The 21242-nt window shown below is 45.5% G+C and overlaps 1 protein-coding gene across 1 annotated transcript in view; it reads left to right on the top strand.

Annotated features, from left to right (window-relative positions):
- Nucleotides 1-16093, top strand: part of ZFAND3 (zinc finger AN1-type containing 3) — a 285201-nt gene extending 269108 nt beyond the window's left edge. Inside the window, exon 6 of the mRNA XM_077485390.1 lies at nt 15608-16093. Coding sequence (XP_077341516.1) covers nt 15608-15762 — 155 coding nt within the window. The 3' untranslated portion in view covers nt 15763-16093. The remainder of the gene's footprint in view (nt 1-15607) is intronic.
- Nucleotides 16094-21242: the final 5149 nt, after the last annotated feature.

Here is a 21242-nt window from a genome sequence, read left to right as displayed (position 1 = left end):
CGAAAAACTGTCCGCTGAAACTTGGTTTCAGCGAACAGTCCCCTCGTGTGTAGGCTTGTTCGTCAAACTAAGTTCCGCGCATGCTCAGAAAGGATTTACACGCCGAAAGTTGTAATGCAGTGTATGGGACGTCGTATTTTCCGTCCCGTCGTACGTGCCGTTCACGTCATCGCGCACGGTTTCAGCAAACTGTTCGTTCGTCGTGTGTGGGCAAGTCCGTCCATGCTAATTTTGAGCGGACTGTTCGCTGAAACTGTTTGACGGACAAAGTTGAGCGAACAGTCCCCGCGTGTGTACGCGGCCTCAGTTTCCTGTTCTTAGCTGACAGAAGTGGCACCCGGTGTGGTTTTCACCTGCTGTAGCCCATCTGCTTCAAGGTTGGATGTGCTGTGCGTTCAGAGATGGTATTCTGCATACCTTGGATGTAATGAGTGATTATTTGAGTTACTGATGCCTTTCTATCATCTGGAACCAGTCTGCCCATTCCCCTCTGACCTCTGACATCAACCAGGCATTTTCATTTCCACACAACCGCCGCTCACTGGATATTTTTTCTTTTCCCACCATTTTCTATAAACCCCCGAGAGATGTCTGTGTGTGAAAATCCCAGAAATACTCAGACTGCCACGTCTGCCACCAACAACCATGCCACGTTCAAAATCACTTCAATCCCCTTTCTTCCCCATTCTGATGCTCAGTTTGAACTTCAGCAAGTCGCCTTCACAACATCTAGGTGCCTAAATGCATTGAGTTTCTGCCATGTGATTGGCTGATTAGTAATTTGTGTTACCGAGCAATTGAACAGGTGTACCTAATAGAGTGGACGGTGAGTGTATGAGGGCTCAGCCAACATGCTGGGAGCGTGCCCTCAGCACAAAAACCTCCGGCGTCCATGGGCACATGTGCGGTGCACGGGCATTAAAGCCCACCCTCCTTTCCTCTAGGATAGGTAATTGATCTATACCACCACCTTACCCAGCCCCCACACTACATACCCCAATGAACACACAAATCACTGTTATTCTTCAATAAAACACATTTTTTTTGTGAGCCTGTATTCTTTGCTGATGAGTAGGATTGAAGTAAACAATTTTATTCTCACACATAATTACTGTTTATAATGCATTGTAGTTCTTCAGGGTCATTCTGGAAGATTGCACCGTCTCGGCTTCCTCTTACAGACCGCTTTTTCTATTGTTTTTTTGTACCGTTGCCACTCGATTTTGTTTTGTATTTATTTAGTTTTTTTATCCTTAAATAAAAATTTTGAAAACTGCAGGAACTTTGTTCTTCTACAATGAAGAATATTTTGAATAAAAAAAATAAAAATAAAAAAATAGTTGGGTGTCCTTGTAGCACCACAGCAAGTAACTGGATGAAAGAAAAGGTCGGTTGTTTCTTGTATCCATTTCAAAGCTTTACTTATACTTGTGCATGGAGTGTACCACTGAGAATATGACTGGGGGGTGGGGGCACAGGTGAGAATATGACTGGGGGTGGGGGCACAGGTGAGAATATGACTGGGGGGTGGGGGCACAGGTGAGAATATGACTGGGGGGGCACAGGTGAGAATATGACAGGGGGGTGGGGGCACAGGTGAGAATATGATGGGGGGGGCACAGGTGAAAATATTACTAAGGGGAAAACAGGTGAGAATATGACTGAGGGGAAAACAGGTGAGAATATGACTGGGGGGGCACAGGTAAGAATATGACTGGGGGGCAGGGTGCAGGAGAATATATGACAGAAGCAGGGTGCAGGTATGAGTTTGACTGGGGTTGGAGGCACAGATGATATGACTGGGGTTGAGGTTACAGGTGAGAATATGACTGGGGTTGGGGGTACAGAGAAAATGACTGGGGTTGGTGGTCCAGATAAAAATTTTACTAGGGTTAGGGGTAAGGATGAGAATATGACTGGGGTTGGGGGTCCAGATGACATGACTGGGATTGGCGGTCCAGGTAAGCATTTGACTGGGGTTGGGGGTACAGAGAAAATGACTGGGGTTGGGGGTCCTGGTAAGAATTTGACTGGGGTTGGGGGTAGAGATATGAATATGACTGGGGTTGGGGGTACAGGTGAGAATATGACTAGAGTTGGGGGTCCAGGTAAGCATTTGACTAGGGTTGGGGGTAAAGATGAGAATTTGACTGGGGTTGGGGGTACAGAGAAAATAACAGGGGTTGGGGGTACAGATAATATGACTGGGGTTGGCGTTCCAGGTAAGCATTTGACTAGGGTTGGGGTGCAGGTAAGAATTTGAGGTTGGGGATACAGATGAGAATTTGACTGGGGTTGGGGGTACAGAGAAAATAACTGGGGTTGGGGGTACAGATAATATGACTGGGGTTGGCGTTCCAGGTAAGCATTTGACTAGGGTTGGGGTGCAGGTAAGAATATGACTGGGGTTGGGGGCCCAGATGCTATGACTGGGGTTGGCGGTCCAGGTAAGCATTGGACTAGGGCTGGGGTGCAGGTAAGAATATGACTGGGGTTGGGGGCCCAGATGCTATGACTGGGGTTGGCGGTCCAGGTAAGCATTGGACTAGGGTTGGGGTGCAGGTAAGAATATGACTGGGGTTGGGGGCCCAGATGCTATGACTGGGGTTGGCGGTCCAGGTAAGCATTGGACTAGGGCTGGGGTGCAGGTAAGAATATGACTGGGGTTGGGGGCCCAGATGCTATGACTGGGGTTGGCGGTCCAGGTAAGCATTGGACTAGGGTTGGGGTGCAGGTAAGAATATGACTGGGGTTGGGGGCCCATATGCTATGACTGGGGTTGGCGGTCCAGGTAAGCATTGGACTAGGGTTGGGGTGCAGTTAAGAATATGACTGGGGTTGGGGGCCCAGATGCTATGACTGGGGTTGGCGGTCCAGGTAAGCATTGGACTAGGGTTGGGGTGCAGGTAAGAATATGACTGGGGTTGGGGGCCCAGATGCTATGACTGGGGTTGGCGGTCCAGGTAAGCATTGGACTAGGGCTGGGGTGCAGGTAAGAATATGACTGGGGTTGGGGGCCCAGATGCTATGACTGGGGTTGGCGGTCCAGGTAAGCATTGGACTAGGGTTGGGGTGCAGGTAAGAATATGACTGGGGTTGGGGGCCCATATGCTATGACTGGGGTTGGCAGGCCAGGTAAGCATTGGACTGGGGTTGGGGGCCCAGATGCTATGACTGGGGTTGGCGGTCCAGGTAAGCATTGGACTAGGGTTGGGGTGCAGGTAAGAATATGACTGGGGTTGGGGTCCCAGATGCTATGACTGGGGTTGGCGGTCCAGGTAAGCATTGGACTAGGGTTGGGGTGCAGGTAAGAATTTGACTGGGGTTGGGGATACAGATGAGAATATGACTGGGTTGAGGGTACAGAGAAAATGACTGGGGTGGGGGGTCCAGGTAAGAATTTGACTAAGGGTGGCACAGCTGAGAATATGAATGAGAGGGTTGCACCTGAGAATATATTGAGGGGGGTGCAGGTAAGGATTTGACTGGGGTTGGGGGTGCAGATCAGAATATGAATGAGAGGGTTGCAGCTGAGAATATAATTGAGGGGGGTGGTGCAGGTGGGAATATGAACGAGAGGGTTGCACCTGAGAATATATTGAGGGGGGTGCGGGTAAGGATTTGACTGGGGTTGGGGGTGCAGCTGAGAATATGATTGAGGGGGGTGGTGCAGGTAAGAATATGAAGAGATAAGAATTTGACTATGGTTGGGGGTGCAGCTGAGAATGACGGGGGGGGGCTTGCAGATAAGAATATGATTGAGGGGAGTGCAACTGAGAATATGACAGGGGGTGCAGGTAAAAATTGTACTGGGGTTGGGGGGTTGCAGGTCAAAATATGACTGAGGGAGGGGGGTTGTGGGTGAGAATATGACTGATAGGAGGTGCATCTGGGACCATGGTGATCCTGCCATGAGGTGTTTACGCACTTCCTGTTATAGGGTGACAACCCTCCAGCACTGTCTCCCATTTGTGCTTCAGGGTTGTCACCCTGTCTCATGAGCCTACAAGTAGCACAACATTGCACAGGCAAAGGTCCACCATTGTCTCTGTCAGGAAGCTGATCCAGGGCAATCAGCAGAGTGCATGTAGACAGGAAGTGGCTTAATGCGGGTGCAGAAGATCAGTATCACTGAGGAAATAAGGTGAAAGCAGGCAGTTGTTTGTGATACACAACGCACACTAAATGCCGTCCAGTTTGGGTTTATATCTACTTGCACAGGTGAAGCGGCTCCTCTCCTGGACTGAAATGGCTTCCTCTGATTTCACCGCACACTGTGAGCTTCTCGCAGTGTGTATTGGAAGCTGCAGCAAGTCAGGCAGAGCCCCGCCTCATTTCCTTGGCTGGAGGGCGTGGAAAGGTGCGTTTTTCCTGCACCGTGTCATTCTCGCCGCCCCCGGATATTTTCTTCTGTTGTTGGGACTCTCGGTTGGATATCTTCGTCTCTAGTCCGGATGTTTTCCTTTTGTCCCTTTGGCAGAATTATTTGCATGCCGATTGCATTTGCGGTTCGTGGCGGCTGGAACGTCGTGTAAGTGATTGAGATTCTTGTATTTACAGCCCAGGCATTAGCCTATTGTTTGCATTGGCCGCCTTTGGTATGCAGAACGCTAAGCCGCGCGCCGCTGTTAACATGCTGACATTTTGTGCGGGGCGGACGGGGGAGCCTTGTAATGTGTTCCCTGCATTTCATTACCAGGTGTGGGAAATTCATTTTCATTCTTGCAGAAAAACAAGTTTGAGATTAGACCGCCGGAACCTTGGAAATCGCTTTTCCTTTGGAGTCGGATTCAGTGAGGGGGTTATATATAGCGCTGTCAGGTTCTATAGGCCGGCCTGTATTGGTAATTCCTCACTGAGAGTTGTGTTCATTCACTATACAGATTCCAGAGAGACACTGCGGGGGGGGGGGGGGGAGACAAGTGCGAGATCAGGGGGTCTGCAAATGGGTACAAATTCAGGAGGCCTATGATGTTGGTAGAACGGGTACGGAATCAACAGGGGCAAAGCGGGCATGGGATCAGGAGGTTAGGGGTTAGAATGAATGCAGAATCATCTGTTGTTGGGGGGGGGGCGGGGCAGAATGAGTGCAAAATAAGGGAGCCTACAGCAGGGGCAGAATGGGTGCAAAATCATAGGGGGGCTGCAAATGGGGGGCAGAATTTGCGTGGAATAGGGGTCAGCAAATAAGGGCTGATGGGTTCAAAATGGTGAGATCTGCAACAGGGGCAGAACTGGCACAGAATCGGGGGATCTACAATGGCGGTAGAATTGGTACAAAAATCAGGAGGTCTACTATGAAGGTTGAATGGGCACAGAATCAGGGGGTCTGCAGTTGGGGCAGGGCCAGGGGGTCTACAATGGCGGTAGAATTGCTACAAAAATCAGGGGGTCTACTATGAAGGTTGAATGGGCACAGAATCAGGGGGTCTGCAGATGGAGGCAGGGTCAGGGGGTCTACAATGGCGGTAGAATTGGTACAAAAATCAGGGGCTCTACTATGAAGGTTGAATGGGCACAGAATCGAGGGGTCTACAATGGCGGTAGAATTGGTACAAAAATCAGGGGGTCTACTATGAAGGTTGAATGGGCACAGAATCAGGGGGTGTGCAGATGGGGGCAGGGTCAGGGGGTCTACTATGAAGGTTGAATGGGCACTGAATCGGGGGGTCTGCAGATGGGGGCAGGGTCAGGGGGTCTACAATGGCGGTAGGATTGGTACAAAAATCAGGGGGTCTACTATGAAGGTTGAATGGGCACAGAATCAGGGGGTCTGCAGATGGGGGCAGGGTCAGGGGGTCTACTATGAAAGTAGAATGGGCACTGAATCGGGGTCTGCAGATGGGGGCAGGGTCGGGGGGTCTGCAGATGGGGGCAGGGTCAGGGGGTCTACTATGAAGGTTTGAATGGGCACTGAATCGGGGGTCTGCAGATGGGGACAGGGTCAGGGGGTCTACAATGGTGGTAGAATTTGTACAAAAATCAGGGGGTCTACTATGAAGGTTGAATGGGCACAGAATCAGGGGGTCTGCAGATGGGGGCAGGGTCAGGGGGTCTACTATGAAGGTTGAATGGGCACTGAATCGGGGAGTCTGCAGATGGGGGCAGGGTCAGGGGGTCTACAATGGCGGTAGGATTGGTACAAAAATCAGGGGGTCTACTATGAAGGTTGAATGGGCACCGAATCAGGGGGTCTGCAGATGGGGGCAGGGTCAAGGGGTCTACTATGAAAGTTGAATGGGCACTGAATCGGGGGGTCTGCAGATGGGGGCAGGGTCGGGGGGTCTGCAGATGGGGGCAGGGTCAGGGGGTCTACTATGAAGGTTGAATGGGCACTGAATCGGGGGTCTGCAGATGGGGACAGGGTCAGGGGGTCTACAATGGTGGTAGAATTTGTACAAAAATCAGGGGGTCTACTATGAAGGTTGAATGGGCACAGAATCAGGGGGTCTGCAGATGGGGGCAGGGTCAGGGGGTCTACTATGAAGGTTGAATGAGCACTGAATCGGGGAGTCTGCAGATGGGGACAGGGTCGGGGGGTCTGCAGATGGGGGCAGGGTCAGGGGGTCTACTATGAAGGTTGAATGGGCACTGAATCGGGGGGGTTTTGCAGATGGGGCAGGGTCAGGGGGTCTACTATGAAGGTTGAATGGGCACTGAATCGGGGGGTTTTGCAGATGGGGCAGGGTCAGGGGGGTCTACTATGAAGGTTGAATGGGCATTGAATCGGCGGGGTCTGCAGATGAGGGCAAGGTCAGGGGGTCTACAATGGCGGTAGAATTGGTACAAAAATCAGGGGGTCTATGAAGGTTGAATGGGCACAGAATCAGGGGGTCTGCAGATGGGGGCAGGGTCAGGGGGTCTACTGTGAAGGTTGAATGGGCACTGAATCGGGGGGGTCTGCAGATGGGGGCAGGATCAGGGGGTCTACACTATAACAATAGAATAGCTCCAATATTGGGATTTGTAAGGCAATAAACCAAAAAATTGAAAATGATATATAAAGCAGTTAAATTATTTATTGATACAAAAATTCTAAAAATGGTAATCATAAAGTTAATACCCAAATCATGAAAAATAGAATAGAATATATACACTTTCACATAGGTGTGGCATTATAAAGTAGCAAATTTCAACAAAGATTTAACATAGTTCTAAGTGATTGGTAGTTGAGCAGTCCGACGCGTTTCGAATTGGCGCATATAAATTCTTCATCAGGGACAAAAAGCCACTTTCTGAAAATACAAAGTAGAATATCAATGCAAAAAAAATACAAACATGTTCTATACAATAAGATAACAAAAGGAAAAAGCTGCGCACATAAATTAAATGATGTGTATAGATTAAGTAAAAAAAAAAAAACTAGAAATAATTAATTAATTGATTAACATAATAATATTAGAAACAATAATATCAACCCCTCTAATAAATCAAACATTGCATAATTTATATGGGCGAATCATGAATCAATACCAAGTGTAAATAATAAATTAAATAACCAAACATTCCAAATGAAGTGATAAAAAAAAATTTGGTGAAGTGAAAATACTCCAGTGAAAAATGAATGAATAATTATATAGATATACAGTGAAAATTCATGAATAATAAAAAGTATTCAATCTTCCGTGCAGCCAAAAAACACCAATTATCGTGACCACCACCACACGAAATATGCGCTTACCAAAAGGCAAGCCATTTCATGCCCATAATAAATCCCCGCAACACCTCCTCAGACCACGGTCACAGTAGGCTCCCTTATTGAATAGGACAGGCCGGGAACGTCAACCTCAGCAGGTGAAGCAGAAAGGCAATACTCGGGATCAAGGAGAAATGGAAAGAAGACTCAACATATAATTCCGTATAAAAAATATTTAATAAAAAATAAAGAAATGCACTTACATACGAAGCAATAAAAAAGCCCATAAAAAAATGCCGGCCGGCATGCAATCGCCCATCCACCCCTACGCTTTGTCGCGATGACGTCAGCACATCTGCCTCCCGACGTACGTTTCGACGTAAAAAGACTTATTCGTGGGGACCACGAATGTTGTATACAAAGTTATGTTCTTTACAATGTGCTATTTGGCAAGTCGATAACATCCAATAAAAAAACACTTATATGTCCACTTATTGATTCTAAAAAGGAACCCTCCTCCGTTCTAGGCACTCCACCAAGGAGAACGCCTTTAATCCTCCACCGCATTAAAGGGCCCAAGAGTAAAAAAAAATAAAAAGAGGGGGTCTACAATGGTGGTAGAATTTGTACAAAAATCAGGGGGTCTACTATGAAGGTTGAATGGGCACAGAATCAGGGGGTCTGCAGATGGGGGCAGGGTCAGGGGGTCTACTATGAAGGTTGAATGGGCACTGAATCGGGGAGTCTGCAGATGTGGGCAGGGTTAGGGGGTCTACAATGGCGGTAGGATTGGTACAAAAATCAGGGGGTCTACTATGAAGGTTGAATGGGCACCGAATCAGGGGGTCTGCAGATGGGGGCAGGGTCAAGGGGTCTACTATGAAAGTTGAATGGGCACTGAATCGGGGGGTCTGCAGATGGGGGCAGGGTCGGGGGGTCTGCAGATGGGGGCAGGGTCAGGGGGTCTACTATGAAGGTTGAATGGGCACTGAATCGGGGGTCTGCAGATGGGGACAGGGTCAGGGGGTCTACAATGGTGGTAGAATTTGTACAAAAATCAGGGGGTCTACTATGAAGGTTGAATGGGCACAGAATCAGGGGGTCTGCAGATGGGGGCAGGGTCAGGGGGTCTACTATGAAGGTTGAATGAGCACTGAATCGGGGAGTCTGCAGATGGGGACAGGGTCGGGGGGTCTGCAGATGGGGGCAGGGTCAGGGGGTCTACTATGAACGTTGAATGGGCACTGAATCGGGGGGTTTTGCAGATGGGGCAGGGTCAGGGGGTCTACTATGAAGGTTGAATGGGCACTGAATCGGGGGGTTTTGCAGATGGGGCAGGGTCAGGGGGGTCTACTATGAAGGTTGAATGGGCATTGAATCGGCGGGGTCTGCAGATGAGGGCAAGGTCAGGGGGTCTACAATGGCAGTAGAATTGGTACAAAAATCAGGGGGTCTATGAAGGTTGAATGGGCACAGAATCAGGGGGTCTGCAGATGGGGGCAGGGTCAGGGGGTCTACTGTGAAGGTTGAATGGGCACTGAATCGGGGGGGTCTGCAGATGGGGGCAGGATCAGGGGGTCTACACTATAACAATAGAATAGCTCCAATATTGGGATTTGTAAGGCAATAAACCAAAAAATTGAAAATGATATATAAAGCAGTTAAATTATTTATTGATACAAAAATTCTAAAAATGGTAATCATAAAGTTAATACCCAAATCATGAAAAATAGAATAGAATATATACACTTTCACATAGGTGTGGCATTATAAAGTAGCAAATTTCAACAAAGATTTAACATAGTTCTAAGTGATAGGTAGTTGAGCAGTCCGACGCGTTTCGAATTGGCGCATATAAATTCTTCATCAGGGACAAAAAGCCACTTTCTGAAAATACAAAGTAGAATATCAATGCAAAAAAAATACAAACATGTTCTATACAATAAGATAACAAAAGGAAAAAGCTGCGCACATAAATTAAATGATGTGTATAGATTAAGTAAAAAAAAAAAAACTAGAAATAATTAATTAATTGATTAACATAATAATATTAGAAACAATAATATCAACCCCTCTAATAAATCAAACATTGCATAATTTATATGGGCGAATCATGAATCAATACCAAGTGTAAATAATAAATTAAATAACCAAACATTCCAAATGAAGTGATAAAAAAAAATTTGGTGAAGTGAAAATACTCCAGTGAAAAATGAATGAATAATTATATAGATATACAGTGAAAATTCATGAATAATAAAAAGTATTCAATCTTCCGTGCAGCCAAAAAACACCAATTATCGTGACCACCACCACACGAAATATGCGCTTACCAAAAGGCAAGCCATTTCATGCCCATAATAAATCCCCGCAACACCTCCTCAGACCACGGTCACAGTAGGCTCCCTTATTGAATAGGACAGGCCGGGAACGTCAACCTCAGCAGGTGAAGCAGAAAGGCAATACTCGGGATCAAGGAGAAATGGAAAGAAGACTCAACATATAATTCCGTATAAAAAATATTTAATAAAAAATAAAGAAATGCACTTACATACGAAGCAATAAAAAAGCCCATAAAAAAATGCCGGCCGGCATGCAATCGCCCATCCACCCCTACGCTTTGTCGCGATGACGTCAGCACATCTGCCTCCCGACGTACGTTTCGTCGTAAAAAGACTTATTCGTGGGGACCACGAATGTTGTATACAAAGTTATGTTCTTTACAATGTGCTATTTGGCAAGTCGATAACATCCAATAAAAAAACACTTATATGTCCACTTATTGATTCTAAAAAGGAACCCTCCTCCGTTCTAGGCACTCCACCAAGGAGAACGCCTTTAATCCTCCACCGCATTAAAGGGCCCAAGAGTAAAAAAAAATAAAAAGAGGGGGCTCTACAATAAGGGCAATCTGGACAAAAAAAAAATCAGGATGTCTATAATGAGAGTGAAATGGGCTCAAAATCAAGGGGTATTCAATAGGGGCTAAACAGGTGCGGAATCAGGGGTCTGTACATACAGTATCTAACAAAAGTAAGTACACCCCCCATATTTTTGTAAATCTTTTCATGTGACAACACTGAAGAAATGACACTTGTCTACAATGTAAAGTAGTGAGTGTACAGCTTGTATAACAGTGTCAATTTGCTGTCCCCTCAAAATAACTCAACACACAGCCATTAAGGTCTAAACCGCTGGCAACCATTCATATTCATGCCAACTTCTATATTGTTTCCAAGTCACATTCATTATTATGTAGCATTAGTGCACTTTTGTTTGATTGCATTGTGACCACTACTGTTAATTTAAAGCGAAGCTTAAAACATAAATGGTACTGAGTAGACGCAAAGAATAAAAATCCACTTTATTTGCATCAAACGCCTTTGCAGGCCTAGATATTACCTTGTAAATGTAGTGGTGACATCATCGCTGTGCTTGTATATAGCCTTGTGCAGAAGAGAGAGGTTGTGGGGAGGAATCCAGAAGGCTCCACCTTCTACAGGAGGGAGGCGGAGACAAGACCAGTCCCACTGCCAAAGAGGGAGAGTCGCAGTGGGCGGTCTTTATTACAGGAAGTCTCACACTGGATGACTATAGAGATCTGGAAGGTATACACAAATCACACCGAGGTCCAAGAAGAATTCACAGGATGAATGGATTTAGACGATGTTTGCTTATCCCGGAGTTCAGCTTTCAGGCAAAGGCTGATAGATGAGAAGACGTCAGTAACAGTCAGATTAGGTGGGGGAGGGGTAATATTATAAAGTTTTACATGTGAAATAAAAGGTAGAAGGAAATCCTTTTAATCTGCTGTTTAAGAGATCTCCCACCAGTCTTGTTCATGTTGTGAATGGTTCAAAATCAAACATTATTGAGCTATTTTCCCTCCAAGTCAAATGTTCTTCATTCAAAGCGGTAGTAAACCACACCACTATCCAAAAGTGGAACTTTCGCTCATTGTACTCCTCCTCCCCTCCGGTGCCACATTTGGCACCTTTTCGGGGAAGGAGAGGGGGGGGGCAGCATACCTGTCTTTCACAGGTATGCTCTCCCCACTGCCGGGAGCCTCAGCCGCGGACATTGACGTCACGGCTCGGCTCCCTCCTCCATCCAAGACATTCAGTAACCTGTTCTACACATGACCACCTATTGTCCAACATTTAAAGCCCCGATGAACGGGGTTACTCAGAAGTCTTGATACCCGTTGGCTTTTTAACAGATTCTGTGAATAACAAATTCTATCTAGGCTAAATAGAGTGGCGAGGATAGCGGAAATGGAGGAACTCATCCACATTGCTCAAGACTCCCCACACAAATACGCTCAGACCTGGGATAGATGGACACGTTTCAGAGATCACGGAAGCCTCTACCCCTCTCGGATAGCCCAATTGGCTAAACACCCTTCACATAGGCTCCAGCTCGACTCTATGTGCGACCTTGTTTCGAACTTTACCGCTCACACTCACTCAGAACGAGAAGATAAGAGCGGAATACCATAGACCATTCTCATGCCTGTGCCTCTGTGGCATGGGGGAGCCCGGAGAGAAGATCCTTCCCACCCTATGCCCCCACCATCCCCCCACCCCACTGTTCCCCCCCCCCCCTCCCTACCCTTTCCCTCATCACCTACTACTCCTATAATTCCCCCACCTCGTTAAGTAAACTTCAGAAACAGACACCCCAGACCCACTGAAGGCCGACTGACATCTCCCGGCCTGACAACTACACCTCTTGCCCCCTGCATCTCGCTCCCAACTGACGTTACCTCCCCTAAGCAGATAGCCTCACAACATAATCTCCGACGGACAGACCGACACTCACAACCAATACAACCCTCCCGAGACATAAGTTCTGATCTTTGGGAAGCATACTCTCCCAATAATTACGACATTGACTTTCCAAAGGGTCTCGGCACTCGATATTCTCCCATACAGGGGGAGATGTTTTATGGTACAGATGGAGATGTAAGAGCAAGAATGTCTTGTGTTTTCTTTTTGAACCAGAGCTTTCTCTGTCGTCTGTTGTTAAAATATGTACTGCGCATTTTTTAGTACATCAAGTACTGCCTGTTACTGTATTGTTTTGGAAACCCAATAAATTTTTTATGGAAAAAAATAAATAAATAAATTCTATCTAGAACCCGGTACTTTTCTGGCACTCTTCGTACTGGATTTGTGATATATGTCCATTTGGACAGATTACACACCATCATAGACATGTTCTTAATGGTAAAGTGTTACTATCAGACCAAAATAGAAGATTCTGATCGTTCTTTAACTTGCATTATGCTGATTTGATTATTAGGTGTACTTTGGATTTTGTGAGGAGTTACTGGGCCCATCAGCCTCTGGCTATGCCCCCAACCCTCTGCTTTCAGAGTTTTTTAAAGCCTTAAAGTAGAAGTCCACCACTTCTACTCCACTAAATCCCTGCATCTACAGACATCCATGATCTTACACTAACCTATCTAGCCCTGTAAAGAAGAAATCAGTATACATACCTTATTTTGAAAGCCGATGCAACTCGATCCCACGCTAAGCTGTCACCCGATGAAGGGGGTTACTCAGAAATCTCAAAAGGTGGATGGATAGTGTGAATAATAAATTATATCTGGAAGCCAATACTTTTCTAGCACTCTCATTAATATATATGTGGTATGTTACATGTCATTGATGGCGTGTAAAGAGTCACCATCAGACCAGAATAATAGATTGGGGTTTGGTTTCTTTCGGTTCTTCCACTTACACTATGCTGATTACACTATTAGGTGTACATGGGCTTTTGTGAGGAGCCACTGGGGTCATCTGCCTCTGGCTGTGTCCCAGACTCTCTACTTTTAGGGTTCATCAAGCCTACTGGACAGTATTTCTGGTCACTTGTGCCAAAATGTAAGGAGGGCATGTAAACACGTTCCTACATGTGGCCTTCTGATGTCCAACATTTAGAGACCTCATGAAGGGGGTTACTGTGAAATCTCAAAAACTTGTTGACTTTCTAAAAAATATTGTGAACAATCAATTATATCTGGAACCCAATGCTTATCCAGCACCCTCCTTCCTATTTTTGTGATATATCTTCATCTGGACAGATTCTCTTTAACAACATGTCAATGACATAGTGTATCACCATCAGGCCAGAATAGAAGATTGGTGTTTGGTTGCTGTGGGTTCTTCCATTTACACTATGCTGATTACATTATTAAGTGTACATAGGTTTGTGAGGAGGTACTGGGCCCATCTTCCTCTGGCTGTGCCAGTCCTACCCTCTGTTATGGTTTCTTCACACTATTTTGGACAGGACTTCTGAGGTCTAAACCTGTGCAAATCTGTGAGGAACACATTAGGAAATGCATCCAACGCATGGGCTTCCCTCTGCACTTGGCAAAACTATCACACAGATATACATTATGGCAACTGATTAGTCCTCCATAAATCCTGAGAATGGGAACAAAGCCATTCAAGCCAAGTTGAGCATAGACAAGTCCAGGCAGAGCTTAGGTGGTCCTCACGAAACCCTTGTACACCTTCCATTCTTGTATGTATGCTTAATTTCATGGGACAGGACAGGACTCCTGAGGTCTAAACCTGTGCAGATCTGTGAGGAACACATTAGGAAATGCATCCATCCCATGGACTTCCCTCTGCACTTGGGAAAACTATCACACAGATATACATTATGGCAACTGATTAGTCCTCCATAAATCCTGAGAATGGGAACGAAGCCATTCAAGCCAAGTTGAGCATAGACAAGTCCAGGCAGAGCTTAGGTGGTCCTCACGAAACCCTTGTACACCTTCCTTTATTGTATGTATGCTTAATTTCACAGGACAGGACAGGACTCCTGATGCCTAAACCTGTGCGAATCTGTGAGGAACACATTAGCAAATGCATCCAACCCATGGACTTCCCTCTGCACTTGGCAAAACCGTCACACAGATATACATTATGGCAACTGATAGTCCTCCATAAATCCTGAGAATGGGAACGAAGCCATTCAAGCCAAGTTGAGCACAGATAAGTCCAGGCAGAGCTTAGGTGGTCCTCACAAGCCCTTGTACACCTTCCTTTATTGTATGTATGCTTAATTTCACGGGACAGGACAGGATTCCTGAGGTCTAAACCTGAGCGAATCTGTGAAGAACACATTAGGAAATGCATCCTACACATGGGCTTCTCTCTGCGCTTGGCAAAACTGTCACACAGATATACATTATGGCAACTGATAGTCCTCCATAAATCCTGAGAATGGGGAAAAAAGCCATTCAAGCCAAGTTGAGCACAGACAAGTCCAGGCAGAGCTTAGGTGGTCCTCACAAACCATCCCATGGACTTCCCTCTGCACTTTACAAAACTGTCACACAGATATACATTATGGCAACGGATAGTCCTCCATAAAACCGGAGAATGGGAACGAAGGCATTCAAGCCAAGTTGAGCATAGACAAGTCCAGGCAGAGCTTAGGTGGTCCTCACGAAACCCTTGTACACCTTCCTTTATTGTATGTATGCTTAATTTCACGGGACAGGACAGGACTCCTGAGGCCTAAACCTGTGCGGAACACATTCGCAAATGCATCCAACCCATGGGCTTCCCTCTGCACTTGGCAAAACCGTCACACAGATATACATTATGGCAACTGATAGTCCTCCATAAATCTTGAGAATGGGGAAAAAAGCCATTCAAGCCAAGTTGAGCACAGACAAGTCCAGGCAGAGCTTAGGTGTTCCTCACAAACCATCCCATGGACTTCCCTCTGCACTTTACAAAACTGTCACACACATATACATTATGGAAACGGATAGTCCTCCATAAATCCTGAGAATGGGAACGAAGGCATTCAAGCCAAGTTGAGCACAGACAAGTCCAGGCAGAGCTTAGGTGGTCTTCACAAACCCTCATACACCTTCCTTTATTGTATGTATGCTTAATTTCACGGGTCTGTGTTCTGACACTATTTATTTGCCTCCTGCAGGTTACGTGTTCTGTATGTTACATCGCTTACCGGAACAGCACGACTGCACATTCGACCACATGGGCCGCGGACGCGAGGAGGCCATTATGAAGATGGTGAAACTAGACCGCAAAGTGGGCAGGTCCTGCCAGCGCATCGGCGAAGGGTGTTCCTGAGTGCCACAACCTCCAACCAAATGCTGTTTCTCTTAGTTCACTAATGTTAGCCTTATTTAGGACAAAGTCAAGCAGGCTCTCACTACTGAGCAAGTGACAGACTACAGCCAGTCAGGTTCCTTCCTATTATTATTTTTTTTTTTTAAACAAAAACTGTGCAGGTACTATGAAAGAATTTGAAAGAATGGTAGTGGATAAATGTTGGCCAGGCAGCCGCCGTCGGCCATTATGAAACCACCAGAAGCTTATTTAATGTTATAGGTAACGCTGTGTTCATGTTTCCGTTACACTTTAAAAAAAAAAGTCATAAAAGTCATATTCCAGACTGTTCTATCGCTGGTCCATCTCCTTCACTCTTTTTGTTTTGATACAGATTACGATCATGGATTACTAAACGCTACATTTCTTGTTTTTATGTCCATCGTTGTGTGATAGCGAAGATCCTGTTGGTCACTTCTGTCCTTATAGCATTGCACGTTTTTGAGTGTTACTATTAACAGCATCAGGGATTTGATTGGGCAGGGACGACCTCCCAGTCAGGTTATCAGGTTATTTAAGTACCACCAAATTAAAAAAAAAAAAAAAAAAAAAAAAAAACCATTGGCATTCGCTGTCTTTTTCATCAACCTCTCGTCGGACATGAATTGGTGCCATATCGCTCACTCGCACCCAACCCACGAAGGCGAGTTTAGCAGTGCAAGAGCTGGCTACGAAAAAAGCCCCCAACCTCCCTGGTAGCCTTAACCTGATTGGCTTTTGTTTGCAATTTGCCAAGTGATGGTCTTTGTGGACAAATAAGGCTAACTTGCAGCAGCACAATAGCCACGCTGAAGCCTACAGACTCACTTTCTGTAGATATACCTATATCAAGAGGGGTGGGAGGGAGGGAGGGCAGACATATTTGTAGCAAACAAAATGCAGTAACACTGTTGAGGAACAACCACATCCCAACCCCCTCCTTTTAGAGTTTTCACAATCCTCGCCTCCAACGTTAAGCTTGTGAAACAAAAAAAAAAATTTAAAAAAGGGCTAGTCGGCCATGACTCTATGCAGCTTGGGGGAGGGGAGGTCTGTAATGGGCTCAGGAGAAAAAATAAATAAAAAATTGTGTGTAGTAAATGAGAGCTGACTGGTTAATCCATGCAATCCCCAAGAGAGAGAATCTTTTTTTTTTTTTTAGGTGGGTGAAGGTGACCATCGTTAGAATGAGGAGGAGCCTTTACTTACCGATACGTTTTTATAAAAGAACCTCAGAGGAGGTCCTTTTTACGAGTATCTCTCTCCTATATTACTGTCTTAAAGGCTCAGTCGAGCTCACTATTATCTAAGACTGTTTCACATCAAAGTTGTTGTTTTTTTTGTTTTTTTGTTTTTTCGTGATCCCGTTCCTCATTATTGACGGCACTTTGACAAAAACAAAATCCGTTGTTTTTTTTGTTTTTGATGTGTGTTTAAAGCCACCCTTTGCTAGTAAATCGCTAATGACTGTTTTTTAACTTGTCAAATTCATACACCCGTTTTTTTTTTTTTGTTTTTTTTTCACGTCTGTCTGCACTTACGCACTCAAGGGAATTGCAGTCGTGTTTTTTTTTTTTTTTTTATTATTATTATTATTTATTGTCAGTCGTTTCAAGGAAGAGAGAGAGAGTAAGGTGGTTTTTAGGAAAGTTTTATTTTTTAAGAAGAGCTGATGGCTTATCCCGAAGAATTCTGACCTGTGACCAATTATTTGTATCCATATAGCATGATAAAAAAAAAAAAAAGGGTCGTGTGACCCCCCCCCCCCCCCCCCACCACCACCACCTTTATTTTTGTTTTATCACAAATAAAGAGTTTTCAGTTTCATGTTTTCTTTCAGGAAACGACCTTCTCTCAACAGTTATTGAGGATCCACAGATCTTCTGCGGTTGTCCGTCTTGAATAAAAAAAATGTAATAAAATAAAGGCCACGAAACCACTATTTTTTTTTTTTTTCACAGATACCATCCAACAGTAGATAAATCCCAGTAGATGCCCTCATTAGGTTTATGTACCTAGCTCTCAGAAGTCCCCCCCCCCCCCCCCCCACTTCCTTTAACATTGAAGATAAGAGGCCTCATCTTCATTTCTACAATTTCTGGGCACAAGGCTAAATAGAAAAAGGTGGCTGAAGAAGAGCAAACACTACCGCGAATATTGTGGATGACGGACAGTTTGCCACATGCTGATATTTTATTGGGTTGTTCCTTTGCAGTATCTGTTCTGTGAAGTTTGTTAAATGTAAGGAAGAAAAAAAAAAAAAGTTTAATTTCTTGTATCTTTAAAAAGAAAAAAAAAACAAAAAAAATCTTATTTAACCATTTTTTGTGTTCTAGATATACTTAACACATGTAGCCTAGAACTGTTTTAGTTTAACATTGTAAAAAATAAAAAAATAAACTTCTTGTAACTTTATTCTTTCTCCCCTTCCTTCTGAAAGAAACAAAAAAAAAAAACATTAAACAAATGAGATTGAATTTTGACAGCTTTGGACATTTTTATTTTCCTTCTTTTTGGGGGGGATTCGGATAAAGAAAACTGTAATGTCCCATACACTAGATCGTATTATTATGTTGTCGGAAAATCCGACCGTGTGTGGGCTCCATCTGACTTTTTCCGTCGGATTTTCAGACGCACAACGTTTGAGAGCTGGATCTAAAAAAAAATTTCGACAACAAAATCCGATCACATAAATTCCGATCGTGTGTAGACAATTCCGACGGACAAAGTGGCACGCATGCCCAGAATTAACGAAGAGACGAAAGCTATTGGCTACTGGCCCGTTTATAGTCCCGACGTACCTGTTTGACGTCACCTCGTTCAGAATGATCGGATTTTCCCAACATAGTGTGACCGTGTGTATGCAACACAAGTTTTGGCCAAAATCCGTCGGAAAAAATCAGACGCATTTTGTGGTAGGAATGTCCGACCGTGTGTATGGGGCATCATAGTCTCTAAATAACGTACAACCTCCTCCTTTGCATGAAAAAAATCTGATAGAAGATAAGTAAATTTTCTTCTTTGATGTAATCTTTCCCCGCTTATATGGGAGAGGCAAAAACCGCTGTGTCACGCACCTTACAACGGAGCCCGAAATGATGAGGGTGGCCTCTTGTACGGTTTCTGGTCCAAGCACCCCTGGAGGTGGTGGGTAAAGGGAGTGCCAGGGAAACGAAAGGGTGCAGGTGCCTGGCAGGCAGGAGGCTGGAGCTTGGAAATAAAGAAACCTCTGCTGAGGAGATGTGGAAACTGATCACCAGACTTGTTCAGCGGGAGCCAGATCAGGATCAACTGCAGAATCAGGAACAGGCAGGAGTCGGCAACAGGCTGGCAGCGGGGTACCGAATCAGAAGGCAAAACCGTAGTCAGGAACCGGCAGAGGTTGGCAACAGACTGGTGGGGGGGGGGGGACAGAATCAGAAGGCAGAGCCGAAATCATAAGTCCAAGGCAATGTCAGTGTTGCAGGTAGAGGCAGGTTCAGCAGGCAGGGGAGATCCAAGAGAATGGTCAGAAGATAGCCAGGTTTTCAGGAACAAGGTCAATCAGGCAGAGTAACAACAGGAACGGAACATAGGGACAAGCTGAAGACGATCCAGCACTGATGCTAGGCATACTCTGTTTATATAAGGTGCCATGTGCCAGGATTCGCGGCAGCATACATGCGAATGCGCATTCCGCATTAGTGCGTTGGCACTAGCGGGTGCCCGTTCACATGGAGGTGCCATTGTGCATGCCCACGCTGGATCTCATTTGATCTGGCTACGGTTCCGTGCATGCACATTGGCATTAGCGGAACAAGGGTTGGCAGCTGCTGCACGGAGACGGGCGCTTGCAGTGTGAGTTCTCTGATACACTGTGAGTTCAACCACACTGGTCTTTTTAAATGTCAAACAAAGCCATCCCATTTAGGGGGTCTTCACAAGGACCATATACACTTGCTGGCCACTTTATTTGGTACACCTTGCTAGTACGGGGTCGGACCCACTTTCCCCCCCCTTTTTTTTTTTTTTTTTTTTTAAGAATTGCCTTAATTCTTCATGACATAAATTCAACAAGGTGTTGGAAACATTCCTCCAAGATTTTTCTCCATAGTGACATGATGGCATCACGTAGTTGCTACAGATTTGTCGGCTTCACATCCATGATGCCAATCTCCCACCACATCCCAAAGGTGCTCTGTTGGATGAGATGTGGTGAGTGTGGAGGACATTGGAGGACAGGGACCTCATTGTCCAGTGGTGAGATGATTGGAGCTTTGTGAAATGGGGCATTATCCTGCTGGAAGGAGCCATCAGAAGATGGGGACACTGTAGTCATAAAGGGATGGACATGGTCAGCAACAATACTCAGGTAGGCTGTGGCGTTTAAACCATGCTCAATTGGTATTATTATTCAGGATTTATATAGCATCAACAATTTGCGTAGCGCTTTACAACAACGGTGAAGACAGTACAATACAATTCAATACAGGAGGGATCAGAGGGCCCTGCTCGTCTAGAAGGGAGGGTCAAGTGGAACAAAGGGTAGTAGCTGTGGGGGATGAGCAGATAGACAAAATGAAAATACAGTTGCTAGGTGTGGGTAGGATAGGCTTCTCTGAAGAGGAGGGTTTTCAGGGATCGTCTAAAAGCTAATAGAATAGGAGATGGACAAATTGGGGTAAGGAGTTCCATAGGCTTGGAGATGCTCTGGAAAAGTCCTGGAGGTGAGCATGGAAGGAGGTAACGAGGGAGCTAGTGAGCAGGAGGTCTTGAGAAGAATGAAGAGAACGCGATTAGGTTGGTATTTTAAGACTAGGCCAGTGATGTAGCTGGGGGCAGGGTTGTGGATTGCTTTGTAGGCAGTTGTTAGTATTTTGAATTTAATTTGTTGTGTGATTGGAAGCCAGTGGGGAGATTGACAGAGAGGAGTAGCAGAGACAGAGCGGTTAGTAAGGTGGATGAGTCTGGCGGCAGCATTCATGATGGACTGAAGAGGGGGATAGAGTATGCAGAGGTAGGCCAATGAGGAGGGAGTTGCAGTAGTCCAGGCGATAGATGGTACTAAGGGGTCCAAAGTGTGATAAAATATACCCCACACTAATGACACCCCCACCACCAGCCTGAACCGGTGATACAAGGCAGGATGGATCCATGTGTCAAATTCTGACCCCACCATCTGAATGTCGCAGCTGAAATCCAGACTCATCAGACCAGGCAATGTTTTTCCAATCTTCTATTGTCCGATTTTGGTGATCCTGTGCCAATTGTAGCCTCAGTTTCCTGTTCTTAACTGACAGGAGCGGCACCCGGTGTGGTCTTCTGCTGCTTAAGCCCATCTGCTCCAAGGTTGGATGTGTTGTGTGTTCAGAGATGGTATTCTGCGTACCTTGAGTGTAACAAGAGGTTATTTGAGTTACTGTTGCCTTTCCATCATCTGGAACCAGTCTGCCCATTCTCCTCTGACAACAAGGCATTTTCCT

Source organism: Lithobates pipiens, unplaced genomic scaffold (assembly GCF_037356315.1).
Source record: "Lithobates pipiens isolate NorthernLeopardFrog02 unplaced genomic scaffold, aLitPip1_a1.2 Scaffold_18, whole genome shotgun sequence".
In the NCBI taxonomy this organism is placed as follows: domain Eukaryota; kingdom Metazoa; phylum Chordata; class Amphibia; order Anura; family Ranidae; genus Lithobates; species Lithobates pipiens.
The sequence above is the reverse complement of the archived record's forward strand: the minus strand, read 5'-3'. Positions and strand labels throughout refer to the sequence as shown.